This window comes from Poecilia mexicana, unplaced genomic scaffold (assembly GCF_051168715.1).
Source record: "Poecilia mexicana isolate PSO_F unplaced genomic scaffold, ASM5116871v1 scaffold_2, whole genome shotgun sequence".
In the NCBI taxonomy this organism is placed as follows: domain Eukaryota; kingdom Metazoa; phylum Chordata; class Actinopteri; order Cyprinodontiformes; family Poeciliidae; genus Poecilia; species Poecilia mexicana.
Genome location: NW_028263371.1, coordinates 30,369,323 through 30,389,296, shown reverse-complemented (window position 1 = coordinate 30,389,296; position 19,974 = coordinate 30,369,323). Strand labels below are relative to the sequence as shown.

Sequence of the window (19,974 nt, the reverse complement as noted above, 5' to 3'; positions counted from 1 at the left end):
TACACTCTGGCACTGAGCAAATGGAAATTATTTCAATAACTCTCACTGACCTAAAACAGGAATCGTCGACGGTGGATGAAAAAAAATGGTTTCGTGTCTCTTTACATGGTTTTTGTAAATATTTGGTTTCTATTGTGATTGTTTTCAAATCATCAAGTGAAGTTATAAATCTTTAGGCTTTTCCTGAATATGACAAACCCTGGTCTGAGTTCGCATGATGAAATGAGGAAAGCAATGAGTGGAATGTGGAATTGCTGAGCAGATTTCAACACATAAAGCGAGCGCGCTGCAAGCAGGCACTTGCCACCGTGTGCGTGCGCGAAGGCGTGCGTGTGGCCTGTGTGCGTCTTTAATCCTTTGTAAAGGCTGGCTTTGACTGGCCCAGAAATCGGATGTTTTCTCATTCGAGCTTTTCCCAGACACACCTCTTTCCTCCTCCTCCTTTTTTTCTATTCTCTCTTCTTATTTCGCCCATCTATCGCTCTGTCTGGCCCCCATAATTTATTTTGCATTTGTCTGTAACTACGTTGCCTTGGGAGGATTTCTTTTTTTTTTTTAAACAATTTAGACAAAAAGACGAAAGCTTCGGCCTCTAACCCTCCCTCCCTCTCCTCCTCTTTCCCTGTAATATTCAGACACAATTGCTCGCAGCCTTGGGGCGGAATAGTTAAGAAGGTATGTGAAGTAAGTCTTTTTTAGGACTTTGAATGAACCAAAAGGAGAAAGAACGACGTGAGAGGGGGAAGGGTGGAGGACAAAGATGGAGCTAGATGAAGTGTGAGAGGGAGAAAAGCCTCTGAGCTGCAGGTGTGGGAGCAAATTGAGTTAAAGCGACCGTGCTTATGGAGCTCGGAGAATAAGATGCATGTAGAAATAAAGCAACTCAAACACTCTGTGATAGTGTTTCGAAATAGCATTTTTGGAGGCTGACAAACCGCTTGTCTGGTAAATTTAAATCCGATTTCTGCTGCCTCTGCATAACCTGCAATTGCATTCAGACAGAATAAAAAAGAAAGGGGCAGTATAATCAGCTGAAGCGCACAGATCTCATGCCTCTCTGATCCCTCATCCCGCCCACTGCACACAAGTCTCCCATTCTTGTATTTTTTCCTCATTCACTCCAGCGAGACGCCTGAGAGGAGGACGCATTCACTTTGTTTGCCAACACCAAAAGCTGGACTTCTTTGGAGAATCTAGGAACAGGATTTTAATTGAGTTTATTCTATTTTATCCTCCTCCTCTTTAATGCATTTTCTAAGAATTAGATGGAAAAGTTGTGACAGCTTTACAAAGAAGACAGAGAGAGAAAGAGAGAGAGAGGGAGAGAGAGACAGAGAGAGAGAGAGAGAGACTTGCCCTGAAGGCTTTGAAAGAAGAAACAGGAGCCAGATAAAAAAGGGGCAGCGATAATCTGCACAGCTGCTGCGTGGAGAGAAGGAGACACAGACAGATAAAGAAAGCAAGAGAGGCGAACAAGTGCGAAGGACGAGGAGAGGAGACAGTCGAGGACGACCGTTCACGTTGAAGGCCACGGCAGATATAAATACGAAGTGAAGACAAAACCCAGAGGGACACCTGTCGTCAAATTAGCAGCAATGGAGACGCGTGGGGACGAGACAAGAAAGCTGGACTGAGGGGAAACGTTAAACACGCTGGGCTCGAGCGAAGTAAGACGAGAAGGTTTCTTCATCATGATTTCTTCAGGTGGCGTCCCAAAATCCAACGACCTGCACGGGAGGAGCAACTTCGTCCCAGGATAGAATGAGAAGAGGAGCCTGATCTGTCAGAACCGTCCTGCTTTCACATTAACTTCACCAACTCCCCCCCACCCCCTGCTCTCCATCCCCTCACTATGTGGATACCAGCTGTGCTCCTATGGATGCTTTACTTCAGCTGTCTGTGCTCAGGTCAAGACTACAGGGACTATTACCCAACCGGAGACACGGGCACCGAGGTAAGACTTCCTTCTTCTCACTTTAGTTCATCCCAGACTTGAACTGTACAACTTAAAGAAAAAAAAAAAAACAAAAAAAAAAGCACACATTTTGACTCACTGCACTATGATGTTCACTGAAAGTCAAAAAAAATGATGAAATACCTTTCATAGGAGCGGTGCTATGTGAGGCAGATAAGCTGTATTTACATTGGAAAAGTCCCTGGATTTAGGATCCATTTCACCAGAGAAACACATTCCGACACAGACGAGACTCACTGGGGAGAAATGCAGATGGGAATAGACAGGAAGACCAGAGAGATTCCCCAGAAGAAGACCGACTGGTGCTTAAAGCATTAAAATATATGACCATGTATTAGGGTCCAGCTAAGAAAATAAAATGTTTTATTAATGACAAGAACAAAGTCATGGTGTTATGAGAATCAAATCAAAATAATACAAAAATAAAGATATGGCATTATGAGAATAAAGCTGTAGCATTACAAGAATTAAGTCATATTATCACATTATTTCAACTTAATTCTTGTGATATTGATCTTATTCTCACAATATTGGCTTTATTCTTGCAGAACAATGACTTTAGTCTCAATATTATGACTTTATTCTTCTAATATTGAATATTCTCAAAATGCCATTACTTTATTCTCATGTTATGCCAACCTTATTCTCGTAATACAATTTTATTCTTGTAATTTTATCACTTGATTTTCATACTATTATGACTTATTCTCAGAATTTTATTTTTTTCTTAGTTTGGCTCTAATACTCAGTTGTAAAAATAAAACCGGTTATAAAGTGTTTATTTATTTTTATTTACATACTGTCATATGTGGATCGGTCTCCACAGGAAGTTTTACAAACAGCATAAATTCAGTAACATTGTTTCACCAGCTGCCAGTGGGATCAGCATGGAACCATTGGACCTGAGGTCGGCCCAACATCAGGAGAAGAGCAGTGATGTAACTGCTAAGCCTATTAGGGAAAACACTAAATCGCTTATAATTTGCTCCAGAAGGTTTGAGAACAAGCTTCAAAGACCAGACTGAGGTATAAAAATGGGATCAAAGTGAAACAGATGAGCACTAATGACAGCATGGTCGTAAAAGAAGAACAAATATAAAAACTAATAAGAAGAGGACTAAAAATACACTGAAATTAACAGAGAACACAACAGAAGATGAAAATTGACATGCAACAGAGGATGTGATTTTAATGAAAGGTTGTCACAACATTTGTTGCATAAATAAAGGGAACAAACTAGTTAAGCAGCAAACTGAAAACCAACGAAATGTTGATATCCATTATGATTGACTCACAGTTTCCCTCATCATATTCTGTTAGCTTTAGCATCTCAGCTACTAGAAATATGCAAATATCAGACATAAAGGACAGCTAGAAACCATCCAAATGGTCAAATGCATTATTGCCAGGCAGAACCTGAATGACTGGTGCTCGAAATATGATATCCAACCAATGTTGCTACCCAGCACATTTATATGTGGACAAAACATATTAAATTATTCACAGAATTAAACAAACTATTAAAAATCTAAAACTGTTGAGCACTATTTAAGTTCCCTTTGGGATCAACAGAGTATTTTTGAACTGACCAAAGATTTTTAAAAAATCCTCCATATTGGACATTTTTTGGCTAATTTTTTTGTGTGTGCATTCTTTACTTAATTAATATAATATGTTTTAAATGTATATACAGTACTTTTTAAACTGGAGCTCAGATCTAATTTTAACATTTTCTAATCTTTCAACCAATGTACTTTTAAAAAACAGAGTGACATTATAAATAAATATAATTCAACAAATATGCAGGAAATAAACTATATGGAGTCGAATAGTCATCCTTGCAGGATCTAAAACTGTAATTACCAAGACGGAAAACAACAATTCATCAAAAGATACAGAAGTGGCCTGAGTATTCAATTCAATTCAGTTCAAACCTCCATCCAAAAAACTATGAACAAACATGTAGAAAAAGAACAAATCAGGACCAGCGTAACAGAGCTGCTTTAACATGCTGCCACCATGAGCGGCACGGTTCTAGAAGTCAACTATATAATTAATCAGCCTATTATAAAGAAGAACAATCCTTATTGTTATGACCCACAGAGGATAAATTGTTCAAACTCACGTCCTGTTTCCTCCATGCTGCTGGCTCTGATCCAGACATTAATGTTCAAAAAATATTTGAAAGCAACGGCACCTAGAGGAAGAAGGAATGAGTCATTCCTTCTGTCACTTTCTGTTGTAATAAATGTGTTTCTGCTCTGAACGATGGATTTAAATCAAAGACATCTTCATCACTTCTCTTTGGTTGGACGTGTCTCAGGTGGAGAGAAATAAAGGGGGTGAAAGCTGATAAATGAAGGTTTTAATAGACTTCAGATGGCTATTGTCAACAAATGTAGTAGCCTCAAACTCTCAATAGTAAAATATTAAATAACAGTTCAGCTCCTTTAACTCACAATCTATTCACCTTCAGAACTTTTTACTCTAAATTGAAAGATCTTCATATTAAAAAAAGCCAGTAATTACCACATTATTGCTTAAAGTTTTCCTCCCATTAAATGAGAAACAATCCAGTTCTTGTCACTGGTGGACATAATTAATGTTCCTAAAGTGTCAGCCTTACATCAGCTGCTGTGGTGTTCACCAAACAGGCGGGATGCAGCTCTGTGTTTTAGGTTCATGTTTTTATGTGCATACTTATCTGGAAGTTTGTGTTTGCAAAGCAGGAAAACGAGCTCCTGGGGAACATAAAGTGGAGCTAAAGTGGAGATTTACAGATAAAGGCATCGGCTTACTACTCAGAACTTGCTCCAGTTCTTAGTAAAACTGAGTCCGTGTGCGTAGGAGGGGGCTCTGAACCCAGCAGTCTCTTCTTCACGACATTTTCCCTACAACTTTTCAAGATAACTCCCTGGTTTAAGCCTCATATATTAATCTAAACAACAGTTTCAGACACATGTTATTTCTAATAGAAAACAGGCTGAGTGATAAATGTATGGGTGTGTGTATGGGTGTGTGTGTAAATATTTGTGCCTCTGTGCCAGTAGTGCGTAATTCTGGACACACCCCAGAGCGCTGCACGGATAGCGGCTGGTGCATCGTCAGAACAGAGTCCCACAGCCATGACCTCATGTCATGCGATCGCTTAACAATGCTACAGAGCTTTATGTAATATAGTTATTCCACTATAAAACAGTTTAATATCAGCTCGTTTCACCCATTGTTCAGCTTTTGTCTGAAACTGCATCCACATCTTAAAGATTCATTGTGAAAAAAAGGAAGAAAACAACAAAAATACATCTGAAAATGAGCAAAGAAAGAAAGATAACGGAAGTCAGTAATCACGAAGAGTGGTGGTGCAGCCATCTGTATGCATCCGAACAATCTGACGCTTAAAATGTCATCAAATAATATATGGAGAAAATGTTTTTTGTTTTTAAAGTGTGCCTGAATTTCCTAAAAAAAAAAAAAGACAATAATCTTTTGAACAACAAGATGAGTGGATGAACTCATGGTTTAAGTTAGTCAGTAAGTCAGAAGCTCTGGTCTCGACTCCCTTCCTGGCAAGCAGCTAAGACAGATTTCGACTGTATGGAAGACAGGATGTCATTGTGAAAATAAAAACCTTAGACTTTATACTTTTGTAAATGTACAAAGTCAAAGAAAAAGTCTAGTTGCAGCTAATGTTAAAGTGCAGCCTGAGTTAAAACTCAGAGTTGTAGCTTTAAACTTGTGATCATTTCATTGAAACTGGATTATAATCGCTTTACTTCTCGGTTGTCAACGTTCAGAGATACTGAACAAATGAAGCCTGAGGAGTGTTTGCTGACTGAGTATAAACCACACAATTGCAGCAGTGGCGCCTCACTTCTTAAAAATCACACGAATCCTCAGGGTTTCTGGGTGGTTTTATTTCTGTCTCAGAACATAAACGGTTTACAATCCTGAAATATTACTTTCACTTAAAGGTTAGATCACATTAAATATTGTGGTAACTCATCCACGTGTCTTTAAAGAGCTGTTGTGGATGGTGAGCAGTTGGTCCTCCAATGAATCTAGACAGGCTCTTATTGAAGACACTAGTCATGATGAACACAAGCTAACAAAATATCTGGGCAGGAGAGACGATATTCCACAGCAAAATGTCCTGGATGACATCATCAGTTTTTGGCAAGCACCGCTAATCCAACTCATGTGCTTTTGCCGTTCCTCTTTAACTCTATGTCTGGTCATATGGTTAGAAACACAGGCAGAGAGAAGTTGGAGGAGCAGATGACACTTACCCATTTGGTGTCATAGTTCAAGTATTAGAGCTTTTGAGAGTTTGTTCCAGATTAGTGGAGTATAACAACAGAATGCTGCTTCTCCATGTTTGGTTCTGGGGAAAAGCCCAATGATGACCAACTTCCAGTTTACTGGAAAGTTGGAAATGGTGAACCCCAGATGGCACACTCTGCTGCACTTCTCAAGACACTCTACATTTAGATTTTCAAAGTTAAGTGAATGTTGTATCATCTAAAACCTTCCTGCTGTGAGTCACTCAACAAAGATTTGAGTGACCCCTCATATTTTGCATAAAATGCAAAACTATGGAAAAAGGAAAATGGAGGAAATTAATAAGTTGGAAATAAGTTGGAAATGTGTTGCGAGAGAAGATTTGGGAGTGGGAGATAAGTAGGGATCTGGTTTTTGTTTAGCTAATGCCAACTGTGCCAGTCAACCTCTTCTAAGCCTGTGAACCTAAACAACCTCTGATATTCCCAAAAGGAAAAAAAATGATTAGGTGTGAAGCACAAAGAGCACTCCCCCTGACATTTCCAAACCCACAGCTTTGATTTCCCAGTCCGTTAAACAATTATTCAGCTATCTTTCATCTACTGTTGCTCTATGGAGAGTTATCCGTCGTCACGGTAGAAAAATCTTTGTTGAGTGACTCACAGTAGGAAGGTTTTAGATGATAATGTCAACCGTAAAATTTGATTTCCTGTGTGAAATCTGTTGAAATTAAACTTTAATGTGTGGGTATAATCTCCAGTATATTTGGTTCCTTCTTATGTGTTGTCATGTGAGAAGCTTTTCAATGGCGAGGAGAACAGCATCACACTCAATGTTATCCTAGCTCTAATTCTAGAGGAGTTTTACAGATTCAGTTAAAAAAAAAAAAAAAGAGCTTAATATTTAGATAAGAACCTGAATCCGAGCTGAATCTGCAGCACCAGCAGTGCTCAGGTGAGGGAAGGACAAGCGTGTTCCTAATCACTAACAGTAGCCGACAGCGACATGTTACAACACATTGGTAGCTGAGGTATTCATTGTTTATCCTGCACAGCCAGTGAGCCTGAATAGATAAGCTTACCCATATCTAACAGTTTTACTATAACAAATAAACCCTAGGACTGGATTGTTTTTGGTTTGAAACCATAAAAAGGAGTTTTTCTTAATGATTTTATCTGGATTATACACTGGCTTGCAAAAGTATTCAATCCCCTTTGAACTTGTTTATATTTTGTCATGCCACAACCACAAATTTAGGCTATGTTCTCACATATCCTTTTTTTTTTTTTTTTTACCGCAGTCTAAACGACCCAATTCCATTCTTTGTTTTCAAAGCGTCTGCAGCATAAACTGTCATTTTATCAGATTTTTACATCACTGATTTGGGAAATGCGTCATAATTCTGCACCAGAAGAAGCCAGACACTGAGGTAAACAATGGCTGAGAATTATAATTATGAAAATTAACTTATGGTGAATCACATCACAATGAACAATGACATTGTTCAGGCTCCTGTACAGACGCTGCAGTCAATACGGTATAAATACCATTGCTATAAGTTGTGCTCTTTTTATCAATTTCCTTCGTCTTATTTTGAACATGACAATACTGTTGGCTCCCATTGCTCAATAATCTGTAGCTGGCAGAATATATTATTACGCTATTTGTTTTCTTTAGAAAATACATTAGTGGTTGTGTTGGCCATAGTGTCTCCCCAATTGTTCACTGAAGATTAACTCAAGAAGTTTTCCCTGTGATTTCCCCCTCCAGGCTCCAACCCAGTCAGATGACCAGTCCAGTTTGGAGACAGTGACCAGCATGGACCAGCTGCTCCAGCTCTTCTACCCTGAATACAGCTTGATCCAGCAATGCATGAGGAAAAGATCCTGGCACGCCTCCTCCTCCTCATCTTCCTTCCCTTCCTCATCTTTTTCAACCTCTTCGGTGAGCCCTTTGGTCCGCTCCGACGACGACGACGTGTGGGTTCCGATGCGGGAGGAACCCGTCTACAGAGTGGACGGAACGCTAGCCGGTAACCTGAATACAAATCTTGTTTTCTAACTCTTATTGAAACAAACAAATCCAGTTATTGAATCCCGTTTTCAGTCATTCTGGAAGAGATCCAACGTACGTCGTGCCAGCCGAGAGAGGTGTGTGTTGAGGTGGCCAAGGAGTACCCAGAATCCACCAGTCAGCTGTACCTCCCTCGCTGTGTGGCGCTGCATCGGTGCGGTGGGTGCTGCGGGAACGAGGCTTTTTACTGCACCAACACGAGCTACAGTCTCGTCAATAAAACTGTGAGTCACACCGACTTCAGATTTCTTGCTTTGATATTGTTGCCAAACTCAAATGTTTTGTATCATCAGAAACTGGCTCTTAATGTTATATCACTGTGGAGGAATTTTGGCGCTCCTCTTGAAGAATTGGAAGATTTTTCCAGTGGGAAAGGCCACTGCATCACTGTTGAAATTAAGGCTAGGCTTTGACTAGACCACTGAAAACATTCACTTTTTTTTAGCAATGTACAAGTGGGCTTGTAAGGCTTCATCCTTTGAAAGCCAATTATGTCAGCAATCCAGCAGAAGTCATCCAAATTAATTTTCCCAAAAATGTACCTGGTGGATCATTGGCACCTAACCCTATCCTAAGATTCATTGCGGGTCAAATGGGAGATTTTTCTTCTTGTAACAATGGCGGATGAAGTGGTAGACAGAGCAGCTGAGGAGTAGAGCTTAAATTAAATGAAATCAGACTTGTATAGCACTTTTCTGAACAATAAAAGAGAATGAAATCAGTCATTTCCATTAAGCGCACATTCACACGTGGAAGTATATTAAACTATAACATTACAGCTGTGTCAGTGCATAGATGCAGCCTCTGAATTTGGACACACTGTAAAAACATTAGGCCTGTCATGGTAAATTGTGCTGAACAATAAGTTGACCTAGAAATGTTTGCGATAAACTATAATATTGTTGTTTTAAGATCAATTTTATGTTACAAATTTATAATGACCTAATACTGCAAGACCAATAAACTTTAAATGTGTAACAAGTACTCAACACTAGAATTGGAAGATAGTTTAAATAGCCTAAATAAAACCACCAAAGTGGTTAAGTGATTACTTTACTCTAAAAGACTTGCATAAATCAAGCCTGAATGTGGCAAGAGAAAATGTTTACTTGGATGGTGTCTTTTCTCATGTCTGATCTTAAATTTTGTTTTTCAATCTGAAACATTTAAATGTCGAAAAAACAAACAAACAAACAAAAAAAAAACTGACGGACTCTATAAAGAGGCAATTACTGTTTCTCAGCGCTGTAAATCTGCTTTCACACCTCAAATCCATCTGGACGCTGAAACCAATTTCCACAATTATGTATCTGGTGGCCCAACACAGCCCACTCCAGAGGGAATAGGTTGTGACTGGATGCAGCGTTTAGAGTCACGCACATCTGCACAACAACTGCTCACAACAAAATGCTTTTCTAAAACCAAGACGACTTTTTAAAACTAGAGACACACCTGTCCCTGTGAGCATTTAAACTTTCTATTTTCTTTCCCGCCAGCTGATGGAGCTGTCTCCGCCCAGGATGGATCGCTCAGTCGCCATGGTAACATTCGTCAACCACACCTCGTGCGAATGCCTCTCCAAGCGGCCACTTCACTCCATCATAAGGCGAGCGGCAACAGATCATCTGTGAGTAAGAGACTCGCTGTTGTCTGTCTCCGCCTCTTCTCGTCTCATGCATTACTAAACGCGTATGGCCGTGTGGGTATGTGTGTGTGTGTGTGTGTATGCGTGTGTGTGTGTGTGTGTGTGTGTGTGTGTGTGTGTGTGTGTGTGTGTAGGTGCTCCCCTCCTGAAGTCCCCTGCACCTCCGGATCATTATGGGATCCAGTGAACTGTGTGTGTGTCTCTGCGGACACCATCAGCTACACTCAGAAACAAACAGGTGAGAGTTGAGATCCTCTCATCCTCAGTCCTCCAGACTGTCTGTCCTGCAGCTTTTAGATGCAGCCCTGCTCCAACACAGCTGGATTTCAGCATGCCATCAAGCTTAGCAAAGGCCTCTTAATGAGTAATTCATCCGATTCAGGGTCTACCTTCAAATATAAATCTTGAAGGTCGACAAAAACAAAGTAAACTCTTTCACGCGGTTCCAGCTAAAGTCCACATCTTTACTTTTGTAAAGGTAGAACAGAGAAGGATTTTTACAGTCTGAGAAAATAGGACATAATAGAGTGTTCATAAAGTTTTTGGACACAATGATCAACTTAAATAAAAGACCTCCAATTAAAGGCTGCATTTGACATTTTTAACTGTGAGATTACATGTTGTGTTTAAAGAGGTATTTAAGGAGGTATTCTACGGAATATTGCCTTTTAATAATAATAACCTTTACTTAACTAGGTTTGTCTCATTCAGATCAAAAGATCTCTTTTACAAGAGAGACCTGGCAAAGACTGGCAGCATTTAGATGAGTCACAGATCTAGTCATGCACTTGGAGATTCAGCCCAGATTCTCCACACCCTGAAGAGACAATCAGAGTGAAAGGAGGAGGAGGATGATGATGATGATGATGATGATGATGATGATGATGATGATGATGATGATGATGATGGTGGTGATGGTGCCAGAGTGTTTCAAATAAATCCTCCCTGCCGCAAAGTTGATACAATTGAAGCAGGAATGTTTTTGTGGTGTTTTTCTTGTACAATCATGCCAGCAATTTTCATCTTCAGACCTTTTCCAACTCCACACTCTCATACTTGACTTATTACATTAGCACAATAACTATTTTTAATCCTGTAGGGCACATATACAAATTACTCTGTCTGTAAACTGCGCCCAAACTCAAGTCTCCACGTGCAAATTTAGTGCAATAAATGTAATCAGAGGCGCGCGAGCTCTCTTTGTATTCGCCGCAGTTATGAGACACACTGAGCTGACGAAACCTCAGAAACAATAATAAGCCCCATGAGGCTTTCAGCTAGACATCATCAGCATGATCTGGTATGATGGTTATGACATTTATGGTTCAAGCATCTTTACGTCAACAAAACGTCGACGTAATTCGCCAAATCTCAAGGGGTTGTTTTCTACCTTAAATGCCGTGTTTCTCTGTTCCAGAGGCATTGGACTCGGGTCTGCTGGCTCTCTGCGGGCCCAACAGGGTTCTGGAAGAATCCACCTGCGAGTGCGTCTGTCAGAACGGACTGACAGAAGCCAGCTGCTATCCAGGCTGGAAACTGGACCAGAACACCTGTAAGGAGACAAATCAGACTAGTTTAACAGCTGAGAATAACAGATTCAGGCGGGTGTCCAATGTTAAGTTTATTTTAGCCACACACAGGGTTTTAAACTATAACACATATTTGCTGTGTTTCATAGATGGATTGCTTTCCTTTAAAGAACAAATTAAACAAAGCTCTGGGATATTGTTTTCATAACCTAATGCTGCATTAATCTTCACCACTCTACCTGATCTCTTTGCTGGTCTGCTGTGCTTTTTGATCTCCATGATTTATAATGATGGAGGCTATTTACTAGTCAGATGACTGATGACTTCTGGAGCCACTTAACTGTGCAGAATTTAAATTTGTCAGAATACAAATGCACAGAAGACATTTGAGATTATTACTGGTAAAATTATTACCAGTAATAACTGAACTATTTTGCACCGCTTTGTGTTCGTCTATCACATAAAATCTCAATAAAATCCATTAAAAGTTATTTAACAGTCTCAGTTAAACCCACATCTGTATATTGGGACTGTTTTTTTTCCTGGAAGTCCTTGAAAATTAGATTTTAAATCTCAATATGTCTTTGTCAGCCTTTAAACTGAATTTCCATCTAATTAAAGGCAAAGCAACAAACTGGGTGGAAATTGTAAACTTCCAGTTATTTTATGTAAACTTCCAGTTATTTTAGATTTTACTAAGAGTGCTTACTGTAAATACCACAAATTGATTCAGGCCAAGATAGAAGAAAGAAAAGATTAATCTTTTTAAACAAGTACGAACACAAAACACATTATCTGATTAGGTTTTGGTTGTGCAACCACTGCTCTGAATTCCCACTCCCTTATCTTCCTACCTTTGTGGTCAGGTGAGTGCCAGTGCGAAGGACAAGGCGAGGGGAAGCTGTGTCCTGCTGGGCAGCGGTGGGACGACGAGCTGTGCGGTTGTGTATGCGCGGTGGAGTGTCCCAGGAATCAGCCCCTAAATCCTGACACGTGTCTGTGTCAGTGCAGAGAGAGTCCCCAGACCTGTCTACGGCAGGGCAAGAGGTTCAACCCGAACACCTGCAGGTGAGAGAACCAGAAGGGAGAGGAGGCTGAGTTTATTTAAACAAAATGCTGCACTGGTTAAGAAGAAAATCCACAACAGAGAACAAAAGAGTTACTAAAAGCAAAAAAAAACAAAAAAAACTTCAACTTTCATGCTGATTTGTAGTTTGTCTGATATGTAGAGGCATTCTTTTTTAACTTAGTCCAACAGTAAAACTTAAGATCTATTCTAAAATGAACATGTCTGCATTTCAATCTGGAGAAACTCACATGGAGAAAAAACATTAGTTAGAAGGATTTATTAGACTGCGTGCTTTTTTGGCGCTCGGGCCTGGCTGAAGACGTTCGTGCTGAGCATCATCAAGTGATTTGATGATTGGCTCAGGCTGGAGCTCAGGGTAGTCTTCTGTCCCGGGCCCGGACACTGGTGGTGGAGAAAAGCCTAGGAAGGAGGGAACACGGAGGTGCTCGTCTGGATGAAGGTGGATATGGGGAGGAGGTGGGTTGAAGTGCAGCTGAAAGCTGAAGAGCCCGACTTTGTTGGTGCTTTTGAAGGAACTCTTGCGAGGTGATTGGCTAGAGTGTCTTCCCAGCTTGAATTTACGCTATTAAGCTTCCATTTCAAATGAAGTTAGATCCCACTATTGATAGCATTTGAATGAAAAGAGATGGCACATTTTCTCAAGTTGAAGTCTAGAATGGAAAATTCTGATTGGAAATAAAATTGGACCCAAATCAAAGCCTTAAGGAACTCTGTAAGTAATTAAAGTTAAGAAACATGATGGAACACCATAATCATGAATATATCCCCAAAACAACCTTAAGAAATGTCTTTTGAAAGCCCCTAAATCCCGACGCGTGTCTGTGTCAGTGCACAGATGTCAGTCAGTCCGCATGATGTGGACAAGAGGATGGCGGTCACTCACAAATTTGGTTGAAAACAAACCAATAAGCATGAAAATGGTAAAGTCATCCATGAAGTGGGATTTCCCAGCTGTGAAGCTAACAGCAGCAGGAATGATCAGTCCAACAGTAAACCTGTGACTCATCTTCAGCTGAAAACCAGCAAGTGTTGATGCATCATGATGATGAGCTGGACACCAACAGTGCGATATGAAATGGATTCAAAACGTTTACACACTCTTTGTAATACTTTTCATGCAAAGGTTTTCGGTCACAACTGACTATTTAGAACTGTTCAAGATTCACCTTGACAAAAGCTTTATTTCCATATGAAGAACCCCTTTCAAAGTGGGAATGGTGTTTTTTGTGGTGTTGGGGTACTGTTTTCAATATTTTTGATCCAATATTCCAGCTTTTATCTGGATATTTGACATTAAAGTAACTGTAACTGTATAGAGACAGTTACATTTTCATAAAATTAAATAGGTCATGTTAAACACTTTTTACTTTGAGTGAAAAAACAATATTTCTACCTCACTATAACCAAACCGTTAGTAGTTCATGCTAGCCAATGGCTCATCCTGATGAACCTGAGGCAGAGGATCATGATGCGTTACTGGATTCTGCGGAAACATCTCCTGATGGACGCGTCATGCATTCCTCTCAAGGAGGAAAACTTTTGCTGTTTGTCTTTTTCACTCGTTCACATGTTTCACTGCGACCTTTTATGGACATGGGGCATCTGAAGCATTTGCTCGGGGCTTTGCGAGCGTGTCGTGGTTCCCACAGCCTGCGCACACCGGATCAACGTCCCTCTGACCCGAGAGGCCCTGCAGAGGGGAAGGGGACATGGGGGTGAACTCGATGAAAGCGAGACAGACGGATGGAGTGACAGGCACTATGAAAACACACCAGCAGACATGAGCTGTAGAATGATTGATTCACACTGGTAGCTTTACATGTGGGAAATCCTACAGGATACTAAAACATGTGGCCTTTAATGGCAGCTCACTAAACATTCTCAAGCATGCTTAGTGGAGCTGGACCTCAAAACAGACTGAATGTTTTGAATGCTTAAAACTGAAAACATGTTAAAGCATCAAACATGGGTTTATTTTTATGCTCTTCTGGAAAATTAGGACACTTTTCTCATGAGCTGTCTGCTTAGGTTTATGGGACATCATCTCAATTGGATGGAAGTCCAAACTTTGGGTAGGCCACTCTGGCCAAGTTGCAATGACAGGTTATTTCATGTTGCAGCTGCAGCACAACATTAAAGATAATAATAATAATAATAATAATAATAATAAAAATAATAATAAATACTGAAATAAATATTCAGTGATTTAACGTGGATGGTCCAACTCCAAATTTGAATTGTCATAAATTGAAATATAAGCACATCTAAATAATTATTATAATAATTACTGGTCCATTTATTATAATTAATATTTTGTTTTAATTTGTGGCATTTCTGGTACTCCACAGACGCACAGAACATCTTTCAACAGTTTTCAAGCCTTGAAAATCTTCCTACAGCTCCATTTAACCAAGGAAGATATTCAATTTAACTTTCAAACCTAGTTTCAACGGTGTTCTCCCTCAAATCAACGTCAGCCGCCCAATACAGTTCATATTTTAAACAATATGGCTGAAAAATTATTAAAGTGATATAAATTCAAACCCCGCACTACAGCCTTTAATGTATTTTAAATATTTACTAAATGTGCTCTGTGCACAGTAACAAACAAACAAACGGGTGAATTAAAAATAAAGGTAACACTTTATTTGAAGGGGGGTGAATAAGACTGTCATGACACTTTCATAAACATGACATAACACCTGTCATGAACATGAATAAGACTTCATGAATATTTATGACTGTTGTCATAAAGCGTCATTCGGTAAATAATGACACTTTTAATACGAAGTTGACATTATTCAAAATGTCTTTGTTATGACAACTTGACATTAACTAAGAAATCATTACTGTTTAAACTTTACCTTTAATAACATGAAGATACCTAATTTTTAAAGTGCAATCATTTATATCAGTAATGATTTCCTGGTTAATCATTACTGATATAATGATATCAGTAATGATATCATTTTTGTTGTCCTAACAAAGACAAAAAAAAACGCCCTAAATCTCGTCAGCGACAATAGGCGAGAGCGGTCCATGAGGCGTCTATCCTTATATTATGTCTATGCCGTCAGACATGAAAAGAATGTAAAAAAAAATCAGGCATTACTGGGGGCGCCAGAACTTCTGAGGACCCCATGGCCACTTCCTTTCTCTTCCTTTGCTTAGAGGGCTAGTTAGCTCTGGTTAGCTTATGTTATTCTTTAGTTTTTTCTTCTGTTTTATTCCTAAGTTGCTTGTCACAACCATGATGTGTCAACTCCATAACTAACAATTTTCAAAACTTTGATTAAAATTTTGTGAAATAAAAGCTTAATTTTGGTAAACTGTAAAGATTTCATGGACCTGATGAGCTACAATATGATCTCCTTCCGAGTAACATCATATAAATTGAGGTAGTTTGGCTTTTCGTCAGCTCCGTCAGATGTCAACTCCATCAGTTTTTGACTCAGTGAAATTGTCAAATGTTACTTAAATGTGCAATTAAGTCATTTTAATGTATTTTACATAAATTGCATTACTTCACATGTAATGCAATTTATGTAAATATAAAGTTATGTATGTAAAGTTTGTCATTTTACTCACTAGTTTGTCACCACCTTCAGTTCTGCGTCAACTCCGTCAGATGGACTTTTTGTTGTTTTTTGTTTTAAATAATATTTCTTTTGTTTCTTGAGAAGCATTTGTCTGTAAAATGAGTAAAAATATCACTAATAGGGTATTTTAAAAATCATTTTATATTTATTTTTGTCAGATGGTGATGACAAAGTTCTGGGTCAGGTCGACTAAAAATGTAATTAAAAAAAATGTTGCAACTGGGAGCCTGCACCTTAGCATTTTTACATTTCCAAAACATTGTCTTATTTGCATACATAAGGTTGAGAAATAATTTTTAAAAATGGGAAAATTAAAACCCAATTTGTCCCTATTCTATTTTTAACCAAATTTTGGTTAAAAATATTTGTATTTAAAAATATGCAAAGTTTTACTTTACCTTGATTCCGTAAATTGAAGAAAAGTTATTGATTAGTTAACTATCGCCAGCTGTGTCGACAGAGACGTGCTGAACCGTGCCGAGTTCAAGTGCAAAGTGATATCGTAGGAAAATTAAAATTGTCCCCTAAATTAGTCTTATTCTGTGAAAATTTGCTTTGTTTGGAACATTGGTTTAAAATTTAAAGTTTCGTGGGCATAAAATTGTAATTTCAATTAATCAAAAACTTTGATTTTTGATTTGGAAATCAAAAATCAATCATTTGGAAAAGAAATCCCCAAAAAACTTTTTTTATTATACGTCTCATCTCTATTCATTGAGATAGGTGTAAAACCCCCCACGGTTCCTGAAGGCGAAAGAATAAAAAAATATTCATATAATGATTCAATCCCAAAACATGACAGGCACCTAAATATAACAGACTGTTCTTCTAAACATATTTTTGTCCTTATGTCCTATCAATCAAATTAACATTAAATCTATTTTTCCATTTGCTTGTGGAGAAATAGTTTTTAAGGTCATGGTTTGAAGTTCAGGATGCATCTGAGCACAAAGATAAGGCATTTATTATTTTGTACAATCACTCTTTGTACTGTTTAGTCTGATTTAACATCTGGTCACAGTAGTAAGTCCACAGGCGACTGTACACCTGCTGTGATTTTAAAGACAAGAGTTCCCGGACTTCTCCCCTCTCTGGAAAAATACTCCTTTTTTTCCGCCTCACACAGACTCTTTTGATGCACATGCAAATAAAACTTGGATTGAGCTTCATCCAGAAAGGATGTGGGGATGTGAATAATGTATAGTATGCATGATCAGAGAATATAATCCCCCTTGTGTTTCTTTTTTATTTCTCCTCTGTTCCTCATCCCAACCTCACCCCTTTAAAAAATCCTTCTCTTTCCCCTCCTGCTTTTAAATCCATCTTTTGTCTTCTTCGCCCACATTTCTGCCTCTCATCCTCTTTCATTCTCTATCAAGTTGTTACAGGCTTTCCTGCAGAAACCCCAGACGAGAGTGCCAGGACGGATTTTACTACAGCAGCCAGGTCTGTCAGTGCATCCCCACGTACATGAAGTGGAATTACCAGACAAGAAAGTGAGGAAGGGGGATTTATCCCACTTGCATCGGAAACTTTTCCACCCGAGTGACTCCACGCACAGGAGCTGGAAGTGGATCTACGTATAGAGACATGCAACACTTGTGGGAGGTTTAAGCCGCCTGTGCCGAGTCACTTTTCAAGTGAACCATCTCAAATTGTGTTCATAAACTTCCCCAGACCAAAGGGAAGGGCAAAAAAAAAAGCTACGTTTATCCAATAAAACTCTTCAAAAAAAAGAGGGAATAAGGACAGCTATTTGATTCCTTCCACATCTGGAAAACCCCATGAGTTTGACTGTAAACGCACAGCAACAAGGTGGGATGGACCAGACCGACCAACGTGTTGCAGCAAGAAGAATGCCAACCACCAACCTGCTGAGGAGCTGCAGCTCATGCCTGTGTGAAATGGAATGTGAATAAGATAATAACAGACCCGACTGCATGCTTTTTTTCCCCCCCTTTTTTTTCCAAAATAAATGTGGGAAAGAAAAATCTTAAGGCAAATTTCCATATTGGCTGGAAGGAAAGTCTTGTAGAGCGGATCTCTAAAGTGTACACGCCCTCTGTTATAATGCCAGGTTAAATCAGACCAATGTGAATCACTTTCAAGATGTGGGATGCAGATAGACTCAAACCAAATGCTTGAGTCAAAAACTTTAAGAAATGTTAAATACACTTTTTTTTTTTTAAATAACATTTTTACTCTTAACTGAAGCTTACAGCAAACACATAATATTTGTAACTCTAACCCAAAACGAGAGAAGTTTTGATTTTACTTCAGAGAGTGAGAAAGATAAAAAGTTTCTTTTTATTTAGTGTATGCAAACTTCTGGTTTCAGCTGTATGTTTTAAAATGATTTCATCAACTTTTTATATCTTGTCATCCCATGTAACTGTCATTTTAACCAGGGTATGTACACTTTTTTTGATTCCTTATGTTTCGATGAGGTGAATCGCTTGATGCATTTCTACATCCAGTCACAACCTGACAGTTCTGGGTCTGCTTCTAATTTATCTGTTCCCGCTCCGAGTAATTTTATTTTTATATATTTAAACTTTTTATATTTAAAGAGAGAAAGAGAGAGGAAGAGAGAGAAAAAAAACTAGTGAAATTTTGAAGATGGATTTGTGAGTAGCTGTACATAACTGTATTTAAATCACGATAACTAGAGAGCAATTATATTATTGTAAAGTGAAGCAAGCCGCATTGTTTTGCAACAAGTTTTCTTTGGAAACATTCGGAATGATGACTTTCTGCTTATTCATCCGATTCACCGAAATATAGTGTTAGTCATTTAAACCTCAGTTTTTATGGTAAATGCTGGGTGGAAAGAGCGACTGCAGTGTAGCTAAGATTGTAATCAGTGAAAGGCATCCCGCCTTCAACCAATCAAAATGCATGAAATAACCTGCGATTCTTGGAGGGGATAACATGCAGTCTAGTTCCTATTCTCATTACTCTTAGCATTAAAAATAAAAGCACTGGATTTTGATCAAGATGCAAAAATTGCGTATTTCTTATCTGGTTCTTTTTGGGGCCCCTTCTGTCATGCCACCCTGGGAAACTGCCCATATTTGGTTGTAGTTCATGTGCTCTGGGGCTGTAGAAGAATCCATCCTTTCTTCAGTGATTAAAGGCTCTGTCTGACTGAGCTGTGTCTTCTGATTTGTCTCATTTTACACCCACAGACGTCTTCATGAATTTAGAAAAGCTGTTTTAATTCAGCTTTTTCCGATTACCTAACTTCCGAGGTTTTCATTCTCAACTAAATTAACAGAAATAAACAGCACTTTGTGAAATGAATCAGAGTTTAGCATCTTTCATGGAATAAATTCACTTTTTAGTGATGATTATAGTTGCTAAAATGCATCACTGAAAGTATTTAGAAAGGAATACTTAAAAGTTTTACTTGAATCCAGGAAATGTAAGTCAAACAGTTGTCGCACCGTCAATATCCACAAGTGTAAATTGTTTCTGGCAGCTACAAAGATGTTGAAGAACATGGGATTGAGATGCTACCGGACACAAAAAAGGTGATACGTCGTGCATTTTTACACTCAATTGGACTTATCAAAACTCAGAACATGAAGAATGCCAAAAGGAACTCGGTGTAGATACACAAGCTAGGAAGTCTTTACACTGCAAAAAACACAAAATCTTTGACACTGATAGGAAGCAGATACTTTACTTATAACTAATATATTTTCATCAATATTAATGGTATAATTTACTTTAATCAGGCTGATATTTCTTGCACAACCGTTGGCACACTTGGAATAAGATAT

At 38.8% G+C, this 19,974-nt stretch overlaps 1 protein-coding gene across 1 annotated transcript; it reads left to right on the top strand.

Moving 5' to 3' along the window:
• Positions 1–1,089: 1,089 nt before the first annotated feature.
• LOC106929528 (vascular endothelial growth factor C-like) lies at positions 1,090–19,340 on the top strand. The gene is made up of 8 exons (XM_015006543.2): positions 1,090–1,954; positions 8,024–8,285; positions 8,360–8,550; positions 9,823–9,953; positions 10,106–10,209; positions 11,389–11,523; positions 12,367–12,568; positions 17,569–19,340. The coding sequence occupies exons 1-8, from the start codon at positions 1,853–1,855 to the stop codon at positions 17,687–17,689; spliced, it is 1,248 nt and encodes a 415-aa protein (XP_014862029.1). The 5' UTR covers positions 1,090–1,852; the 3' UTR covers positions 17,690–19,340.
• Positions 19,341–19,974: the final 634 nt, after the last annotated feature.

Bases quoted from the DNA above. Each gene is read 5' to 3' on its own strand.
- LOC106929528 (XM_015006543.2), top strand. From the start codon at position 1,853: ATGTGGATACCAGCTGTGCTCCTATGGATGCTTTACTTCAGCTGTCTG. The intron at 8,286-8,359 runs GTAACCTGAATA...TCCCGTTTTCAG, and splicing joins AGTGGACGGAACGCTAGCCG to TCATTCTGGAAGAGATCCAA. The intron at 10,210-11,388 runs GTGAGAGTTGAG...TCTCTGTTCCAG, and splicing joins CTACACTCAGAAACAAACAG to AGGCATTGGACTCGGGTCTG.